The 10,000-nt window shown below is 40.4% G+C and overlaps 3 protein-coding genes across 4 annotated transcripts in view; all 3 read right to left on the bottom strand.

Moving 5' to 3' along the window:
- Window positions 1-1,711, bottom strand: part of LOC108261709 (tripartite motif-containing protein 16) — a 5,197-nt gene extending 3,486 nt beyond the window's left edge. The window contains exons 1-2 of the mRNA XM_053686275.1: window positions 982-1,711; window positions 57-152 (exon numbers count right to left, since the gene is read on the bottom strand). Coding sequence (XP_053542250.1) covers window positions 57-152; window positions 982-1,572 — 687 coding nt within the window. The 5' untranslated portion in view covers window positions 1,573-1,711. The remainder of the gene's footprint in view (window positions 1-56; window positions 153-981) is intronic.
- Window positions 1,712-2,896: 1,185 nt separating this feature from the next.
- LOC108261251 (peptidyl-prolyl cis-trans isomerase-like 4) lies at window positions 2,897-9,200 on the bottom strand. 2 transcript variants are annotated; one of them, XM_053686272.1, is made up of 5 exons: window positions 9,080-9,200; window positions 8,338-8,405; window positions 7,929-7,993; window positions 7,226-7,343; window positions 2,897-3,173 (listed from the first exon to the last, which is right to left on the bottom strand). In XM_053686272.1, exons 1-5 carry the CDS (start codon window positions 9,147-9,149, stop codon window positions 3,141-3,143), a joined length of 354 nt encoding a protein of 117 aa, XP_053542247.1. In that variant the 5' UTR covers window positions 9,150-9,200; the 3' UTR covers window positions 2,897-3,140. The 2 variants fall into 2 exon arrangements, with proteins under 2 accessions (XP_053542247.1, XP_017317639.1); XM_017462150.3 differs by having other exon boundaries at window positions 2,897-7,343.
- Window positions 9,201-9,631: 431 nt separating this feature from the next.
- LOC108261249 (tripartite motif-containing protein 16) overlaps window positions 9,632-10,000 on the bottom strand; it is a 5,083-nt gene continuing 4,714 nt past the window's right edge. Inside the window, exon 6 of the mRNA XM_053686273.1 lies at window positions 9,632-10,000. This exon is cut by the window's right edge and continues 911 nt beyond it. The gene's annotated coding sequence lies outside the window, so the exon portion shown is untranslated.

Here is a 10,000-nt window from a genome sequence, read left to right as displayed (position 1 = left end):
CGTTGTCCATGTTGTGTGTGTTTCTAGGAGCAGCTCTGTCTCTGCTCACTGCTCACCTTTATAGTGTTCACAGCCTGTTTCAGTTCCTGCACCTTCTTCTGCTTCTCCTGGATTCTCTGCTGGGATTTCATCTGCTCCTCCTTTAACTCACTCTGAGGACATTTAGTTGATTAGGGTTTTTTTTATTTACTCCACTTCCTCTACACATGAGCTCACACACACGGATACTGTTGTTCTAATTGACAGAGGAGACCGCAGGCCAGTTATGCTGGTGTACAGCACTGATGGGATTTAAACTCACCTTCTCCTGACTGTAAGGTGAATGCTTTTTGCTGCAACACTCATGAGGTTTAACGGTAATAAATTTAAAATATGTTTTACACAGCTGTGTCTCGAGCTGTTCTGTAAAGTTAGTGTGTACTGTGTGTGTGTGTTTATTAGTTGTGTCATGTGTGCACATGCTTAAAATGTAAAAGCTTGGATGATGGTTCCATGCCCAAGACGTCCCTTTTATTCCTCCCATACAATCCTGTTAATGAAGTGCTTTTCTCTTTTTATTAGAGCGGCCTATTTAAAGCTGCAGCATGTAAGATTTCTACCATCCCTGGCAGAAAAATCCAACTGTCAACTACGTTCAGGAGAAATGTTTTGAAATGTGAGTTGCTTTACCCTGAGTCTGTCCGTCTGTCTATCTATCTATCTATCTTTGTGGAATGTGTGTGTTGCCTCACCCAGTCAGCAGAAATGTTCACTACCCTGTCTGACTAGTTTATGGCCATCACTGAGCAAGAAGAAATTCAACATTCTCTTAATGATGATAAATTATATTTCAATAATCTTTTAAAAGATATTAAAATTCTTATGAATACACAAATGGATTTTTTTTTTTTAAACTACAAATAAAATTTTAACCAGGTTAAAACAACTGATTTTAGACATGAGTAGAATTAATTGGTCCTAAAAAATATCTCTAGTTCTCACCTGTTTTTCAGTTCTGTACGCTGTAACTGAGACGGTGTCGTGGCTTTTGTGTTCATCCGTCATACACAGATAACAGATGAAGCTTTGGTCAGTACGACAGTAGATCTTCAACACTTCCTCATGCTCAGAGCAGATCTTCTCTTGTAGATTTCCAGAAGCTTCAACTAACTTGTGCTTTTTCAAAGCAGGAACTTCATAGTGAGGTTTCAGATGAGTTTCACAAAAGGAGGCCAGACACATCAGACAGGACTTGACGGCTTTGTGTTTTCTCCCGGTGCAGAAATCACACTCCACATCTCCAGGTCCAGCGTAACAGTGAGCAGGAGAAGCAGCTTGGACTTCAGTCTTCTTCAGTTTCTCCACCACTTCAGCCAGCATGTTGTTTCTGCGTAGAACAGGCCTCGGAGTGAAAGTGTCTCTGCACTGAGGACAGCGATACACTCCGCTCTTCTCTTCCTGATCCCAGCAGTCATTAATACACACCTTACAGAAACTGTGACCACAGTGGATCGTCACCGGATCCTTCAGTAGATCCAGACACACTGGACAGATGAACTGATCCTGATCTACTGAAATACTGGCCTCAGCCATTTTCCCGAACTCACACACACACACACGGAGAGAGAGAGAGAGAGAGAGAGAGAGAGAGAGAGAGAGAGAGGGAGAGAGGGAGAGAGAGAGGGAGAGAGGGAGAGATAGAGAGAGAGAGGGAGAGTACACTGAACTCTGAGTTTCGTTTCCTTCGAAATGAACTTCCTGGTTCTCAGTGTGTATGGGGAGGTGGTTTTGGAGGAGGAGCACAAAGACAGTTATGAAAGTATAATAGTGCTAAATGTCCTCAAGGCAAAATGGCATGTTGAATTACATAAACTGAATAAAAACATATCGCTATAACAATACTTGATTTTTTCTGTCCAGCAATTTGACACAAATAAAAAAAAAACCCCAAAAAGCAGCAATATCAGTGCTTGAATCAGTTTCCTCTGCAATTCACTGGGTGTGTATATTTTGATTGAAAACTAAATTAAAAATTCTGTGCACATCTTCCTAAAATACAGTTCCAAAATATTCAGGTGTTAAAATACCATCTTCATTATTCATCAGGGAATATTTCAACACATTTATTTTTTCAATCTCATAAAAAATTCAGGCTGCAAAAATTCAGATCTTAAAATTCAAGTCTTCACATCCGGGTCTCACAGGAAGAGAAATGGATTGCAGATACTACTGTAACATGTTACTCTGGGGCGCCCCCTGGTGGTGGGATTGTGCAGACAAGCCACAAAAGAAGATGAAGCTTGCGGACTGGCTTAAAGTTGGTTTGACGTTGGACGTTAGGCATTCGCAGATATGCGCGAATAAAGGGACCGTCTCTAATGTTACATATTGGTATACATGTTTCTGGCATGTAATGAGTAGACCAACGTGGATTTTAACACAGCATTTGTTAGAAATCTCCAAATCTCAGATTTTGTCTTCCAGACCTCCGTCAGCCCTTTCAGCCTGTTCTACACTTATTAACTATTAGTTCTGTGCTGCTATCAGCTAGAAAGTGTGGTTTATCGCAGAGTTCAGCGCCTGGAGAGTCCGAATGAACACACACACACTGGCACGTATGAATGTTCACAGAGACTTCCGGGTTATTCATTCAAAACAGAAGTATTTATGCACATTGTGCACATTGATAACGGCAGTGCGTGGACGGTTTCTACTGGTGCAGGTGCCAGCCAGATAGACAAAACAAAACACACAGCACACTATGACAATAAGTCTTTTCAAGAGACAGAAAATACATGTGCCAGCTATAAGAAAGGTGGCGGTGTTCAGCTTATTTAAAGAGGTAATTAAATGAATACATTCATCATAGGTATTTGATAGCAGTTCATAATATAAGAGAGTACATGATACAAGAGAATTTCCTTTCAATCCTCTCTTTTATTCTAGCGTAGCACAGAATAAACCAAAAGGAAAGTCATAGGTTAACAAAACACACAGTAACAGGAACAGAAAAAGACAATAACGTAAAAACATGTCATTGGTTTTGTGATTAGAGCTAATACAGGAAAAACTACATGTGTATGTGTAAAGTGTGAATCAGGTCAGCCAGCAGGACAGGATTTCCTTCTTTTGTAGACACGTTCACCGATGCTCAGACCTCGTCAGGGGTACAGGTACGTTCCCGAATGGGCAACCTGTCACAGAGAATAGGTGGAGGAAAAATAGAATGGACAGAGCTCATTTGTTAACAGCTTTTAACCAACTTGCATGTCTCCGGATCGGTCCTTCTGAGGTCATAACACCTGGTCTCCTGGAACAAAAGGATGTGTGGGTTTCTGTGAGGGGTAAAGGTCATTTTAATTTAGCACGTACACAACAAGTCAAGCAATTTAGACACCTAGTCGTCTAGATGAATATCAACACCACTTCCTGTGGAATGAGAAAGGTTAGTAGACATTTTCCAAGCCACGGGGAAAGGTCCGAATAACACCTCAAAGGGTGAAAGGCCTGTGGTCAACCCATTTAGAGAAACTGTCTACAGCAGATGTGTCAAACTCAAGGCCCGCGGGCCACGTCCGGCCCGGCGTACAATCATATCCGGCCCGCCAGATCATTTTATATATCTTTCTTTTAATGGCCCGGCGAAATGAAGCGCCAGTAACACACAAACTACAAATCCCATAATGCAGCGCAACAGGGTACCTGCGATCATTCCCGTCCATTGCGTCAGATCGATCAAGCATCTGTTGATGTATGAAACCCTAATTTCAAGTTAATCTAGCGCTTAACACTGGCCAAGAGAAAAGTTGATTCTGAAAACAGAGCCTTTCAAAACCGGTGGGCGGCTGGGTACATGTTTACTGACACTGCCGGTAAACCTGTGCGTCTTCTCTGTGGAGCTAATGTGTCTGTAATTAAGGAATATAATCTAAAACGGCACTACGAGACAAAACATCAGGACAAGTTGAAAAACCTGAATGCGGAGCAGAAGCTACAGAAGGTCGAAGAGTTGAAGAGGAATCTGACATCACAGCAGACGTTTATCACCAAGGCAAAATCACAAAGTGAAGCTGCTGTGAAAGCAAGTTTTATTGTGGCAGAGGAGAGAGCCAAATCAGCCCGGCCATTTACCGAGGGAGAGTTTCTGAAGAGCTGCATGATGAAAGGGTGCGACGTCTTGTGTCCAGACAAAAAGCAGGTGTTTCCAAATGTAAGCCCTAGCAGAAATACGGTTGCCGATCGGGTTTGTGAGATGGCCACTGATTTGAAAACACAGTAGATTGAAAGAGGCAAAGACTTTGTTGCATACTCCCTTGCTGTGGATGAAAGTACTGACATGACTGATACTGCACAGCTGGCCATCTTCATTCGTGGAGTGGACTCCAGTTTGTGCGTTACAGAGGAAACATTGGACGTTAAAATCGATGCACGGGACAACGACAGGAAAAGACATTTCTGAAAACGTATGTCAAAGTGTAACCGATATGAAACTGCCTTGGGACAAACTTGTTGGACTTACAACAGATGGAGCACCGGCGATGTGCGGTGAAAAAAGTGGACTAGTGGGAAGGATGCGGTTAAAAATGCAGGAGGAGAACTGCACTGGTGAGTTGGCAGCATATCATTGCATCATACACCAGGAATCGCTTTGCGGTAAAGTCCTAAAAATGGAACATGTAATAAGCACTGTAACGCAAGCCGTAAACTTTATCAGAGCCAAAGGGTTAAATCATCAATTTCAGTCTTTTATGAGGGAAAGAGATTCTGAGTTTGGCGACTTGCCTTATCACACAGAGGCGTGGTGGCTACGTCGGGGGAAAGGTTCTCAACAGAGTTTTTGAGTTGGGCGAGGAAATCTGCCAGTTCTTGGACAGTAAAGGAAAAGACTCCACACTTCTGCGGGATGAAAAGTGGAAATGTGAGTTGGAGTTTCTGACATAACTAGTCATGTCAGCGTCTTAAACCTTCAGCTCCAGGGACGGGACCGCATGATCACTGACATGTATGATGCAGTGAAGGCATTTCAAGTGAAGCTGCGCTTATGGGAGACACAAATGCACCAATGCAACTCGTCTCACTTTCCCTGTTGCCAAGTAATGTTGAACCAAGTCAGCGCCGCGGTGTTCCCAAATGCACACTTTGCTGATAAACTGAGCGCACCTCGCACTGAGTTCGCACGGCGCTTTGGTGACGTTGAAGCACAGAAAGGTCATTTCGAGCTGCTTCACAACCCATTTGCCGTCGAGGTGGAAACTGCACCCGTACAGATTCAGATGGAGCTGATAGAGCTGCAGTGTAATGGGACACTAAAGACAGAGCACGACACCGCGGGGCCCGCACAGTCTACTCGCTTCATTCCTGATGCAATGCCCCAGCTCCGTCTACATGCGGCTCGAACCTTGTGCGTGTTTGGTAGTGCATATCTGTGTGTGAAGCTGTCCTCTGTGATGAAGACTAACAAAACATCACACAGGAGTCGTCTCTCTGATGAACGCCTGCAGTCCATCCTGAGAATCTCCACCACACAGAAGCTTACCCCAAACATAAACGAACTTGTTGCCAAGAAAAGATGCCAAGCATCCAGCTCTGACAAAATGGCATAAGTGCAAAGAAAATGAAATGTTTTGATTTGTTATTATTTTAACTTTTACTTAAAAGCACAATTTTTATTCATATTTTCAGGGTTTTTTTTGCAGCACGTTCATATTTTGAATTTGTATAATTTTGACAGTAGATATTTTTATGGAGGGAAATATTTTTAAAGTTATTTACAGTTTATTTATTTCGGAATAATATTGTATCCGGTCTGTTTCGATTCATATTTATGTTCGAAAAACGTTAAGTTTTAGTCTGTTCAATAAATGTTTATCCTGTTCGGCCTGCGACCTAAAGTGTGACTCGAGTTTCGGCCCCCTGTGCGATTGAGTTTGACACCCCTGCTCTATATTGTTCCTTTTCCACACAAGATCAGCCCAAAGAGGTCCTCTTTTACTGTATACCATATGGTCGTGCGATTGACAGAAGCTCAACACCTGAGTGTGTTTCCTAGCTGGGAATCAGCCGTGATTGATCTATTTGCCCAACTTCAATCAGCTGTTTCTCAGTAGCAGTGGAATAAAATACAGGGGATATATACGTGTTTCAATTCACAGTATGAACAGCTGTTCACTTTGACTTTATCCTATAAGTTAGGTTTAGAACATGATGTGATCTGTTCTGACATACAGTGTGAAAGCATTTGTACATTTGGCAGCACAAATCCACTGTTTCGGTCTTGGTTGAGCTCGTGTGTAAAAGAAGTTCAAGCATTTTAAATGTGTGTTAACTGTACGCGTTTTGTGTCAAAGCAACAAGAAATGTGTTAATTGTACAGCCTACACAGACGGATGTTGTGCTAACTTAAGAATTTAGGAAAATTGTTCAATGTATTGAAAAACTTGTGATAGCAATCGTAAACGACTCTAATAACAGCCTTTGAAATGAACTTCCTGGTTCTGTGTGTGTATGAGGAGGTGGTTTTGGAGGAGGAGCACAAAGACGGAGAGATTATAAACACTCCTCTGTTAACCATTTCTTCCTTCAGATTCAGTCCATCATTATATTAAAGACTAAACACTCTCAGACTGATTTCTGCGTGTCACAGAACTCCTACTCTACCCCACACACTTTATTTTATCAGTAATAACAGTAAAGACAGACAGAGAGAGATTTGGTTTGGGTATTTAATGTCTGTAATAGAATTTACTCTGCATTTTGTGAAACTGTATTACTGACACAAACAATGTTTTTGAGCTGAACGTGTCATGATATAGACATGCAGTCTGTGTAACGCTAAACCGGTAGCTACAGTCGTCTCTTGTTAAGGACATTATTAAACCTGGTTCGTGAATAATAATAAAAAACAGAATAAAATAAAACCTTCACTGGAAAAACATTTGAGGAAAAACGTAATCATTTAATAATATCATGCAGTTGATGTATTGCTGTAAAGGATGCAGTCAGTAGACAGATAATATAAAGAATTACAAACACAGTAACACAATACATTATGTTTATTTATTTATTTTAAAATTAAGTCGTTAACGACGACGAGCGTATTAACATATAAAACACAAAAACTAAAGCAATTATGTTTATCAAAGAAGAAAATCAATCAATATCAGAAGACATGCATGTGTTAACTTCATAAAATAAACTAACGTGTATATAAATATATAAATATTATATATATATATAAAATTAGAACCTGAGAACCGTGCTGCTCATTGCCATTGTTCACCATGGAGACGGTGCCCTTCTTCTTGTGCTTGATCCGTGGAACCTTCTCAGCATCGAAGAAGCGCGCCTGATCCCCGTACAGCTTACTGACACAACACACACAACAGGTTTATATCAATGCTGATATTCATATACGCTATCGTTCCTATAGTAACAACCTGCGCAGGCATTTTCCAAGACCGATGAGCCGTTTATTCGCTGTTATTTAACAGCGATTTTAGAAAACGTCGAGACGTTTTTACTGAACATTTATGGAAGGAGTCTCCAGTGTCAGCACGGTTTTCTGCCACAGGAAAACCTTCAGGATATAAACCTTCAGGATAGAGCTGAAGGTCGCCGTAGCCGCTATAAATGCGAGTGACAGCAGAAACTAACGCTTCGTGGACGTTCCAGAGCATTAATCGTAACTATAAATGCGTTAAAATAATGAGAAGTGTACTTATTTAACCAGTTATAAAACCGCTCCAGGGTGTGCCGATACGGGAAAATAGATCAACCTCGGGGTGAGTCCGACGTCGATTATTTCCCTGTAAATGACACGGTGTTTATTCTTCGAATTATACCATTTATTTTTGTAAATTAGAAAACATTGCAAATGTATAGCGCCAGTTCAAATGGCGAACAGATTAAATATAAATCATCATCATCATCACGAGGTGTTTATTACTGACCAGAACACGGACTCTCCTCCTCGGCCAGAGCCCGTAGGGTCTCCCGTCTGGACGATAAAATCTCTCTGAAAGAGGAAATAAAACCAAACAGCACCACTGTTACAGTTCTTCTACGTTTACAGTGAAATTAATTCCATACGTCGTCACGGCAGCTTCAGCGATCGCGATATGAACGTTTTATATCAGCGGCTGATATACATTTTACATCAGGAAATGAAACGTGACTAATGACAAACTAAACTAAACTACTAACACTGTAGAAAGACGCCGTTCTTCACACGTCCCTTTCTGAAACCCATTTATTACGTTGTTATAACGTTACAGTTATTTTAAACGTTAAATGATAAGAAATTCATTCATTTCAGATAAATGTTGCCTGATGGCTGAGTTCTGCGTAGGAAGATCTTACCTGGACATTGTGAATGAGGCAGTAGTTGTAGTACTTGATTTTACACAGCTTCAAGAAGTTCAAGCAGGCTGCCGAAGGAAAACAAACAAACAAACAAACAAACAAAAAGGTATTTTCACTTCTTCCGCTTCAAAATTAATATCTGAATAATAAGGTTTTTTTTTTTTTTTTTTAAACTTCCTTTTGGCTTAAATTATACTCGCGTAAACCGTAACAGTCAGTACACAATATATAAATGATGTCGTCGCCCATGCCCTTGACATTTATTACTTGATATTTATTCTGATCTTTAAGAAGCGCTTTCTTCACCTCCTTTTGATATGCAAATTATCCTGGCAATTCGATGAATATGCAAATTTCCCCTCAACATTCCACACTGATTCTATCTTTTTTTTTCGATAGACGTCAACCGGCGACCCTGTAAAGCTACTTTCCCCTTAAAAGAGCTGCGATATTGACGTTGAGAGGAAAAGCCGTGCTCCTGGTCTCGTCTCTTAAAGCTGACGCGTATAAACACACAATAGTTTAAATAGAAAACGTGTTAAATTTCTTATTCTCATTAACCAATTACTCTAAAACAAGCGGCGAACTAGAAACCGATAAACATAGCTATGCTATGCTAGCTGACTAGCTGTTCTGTTTATCTCAGTTGGCATTAATTAAACCAATAACTACCTCATTTATATACATATTAAACACGCATATGGATACCTGACACCTGATATTTCAGGTTAAATCGTACCTTTGGGTCTTTCCTCGGTGTATAAATCCACTACGATGTCGCCTAATGTTGTTTCTAGCAGCACCGCCATTCTGTTTCAAAATTCAGACGGGACTGCGCATGCGCGGAACCAAAGCGCGTGTCCGATATGGCAGAGCGCGTAACCGACAAAGCAATGGATTTGTGTGTGCAGCTACTGTATGCTGCAGTAGGTTTTCTGTTTGTTCTGGGATAAATTAGCTTTGCATTTAACGTTTTTATTAACTTCTGATTACAAGGTACTCATTAAGGCAACACTTAGTGTAATAGTCATACCAAAACAAACAAAAAGGACACAAAAATAGACATTACACATGGATTTAACACATATTTAAATATATTTTTTATTTTGTTTTCCAAGAATCCATCCAAATGAATATATACAGTATGAGTACAGTCATGATGATTCATATGTAAGATTAATGAGTAGACCAACATGGATTTTAACACAGCATTGAAGCAGAATATGACCAAAAACATGATCATTTTAAAAAGTAGACAAAGAGAACCAAATTAAACAAATGATGCAAAATATGGGGATGACTCTGAGAAATCCTGGAAAGCTTTATTTTGGTCTCCATGTTCGTTAATTACAGCAGATAATCAAGTTCTCAGAATTTTTACAGTCAGGGACTCATGTACATAACGTCAGTGTCTACAAATGTCTTTATTATTTGCAAAAAATGACAATATTACTAACTAATTTAAACTAACATCCGCGCCACCATCAGCTCTCCCACTGTGTCAGACCAAAAACAGCCCTGAGTGCACATAGTTTAGATTAGGCAAATAACTGGATACAGATATTTTAATATAAATCATCATCATCTTCATCATCACTTTCACAGACATCACTGCAACCTATACAGGTACCCATAATGCAACGTGTAACTAGGTGGCCAT

This window comes from Ictalurus punctatus, chromosome 2, assembly GCF_001660625.3.
Source record: "Ictalurus punctatus breed USDA103 chromosome 2, Coco_2.0, whole genome shotgun sequence".
NCBI lineage: Eukaryota > Metazoa > Chordata > Actinopteri > Siluriformes > Ictaluridae > Ictalurus > Ictalurus punctatus.
The sequence above is the reverse complement of the archived record's forward strand: the minus strand, read 5'-3'. Positions and strand labels throughout refer to the sequence as shown.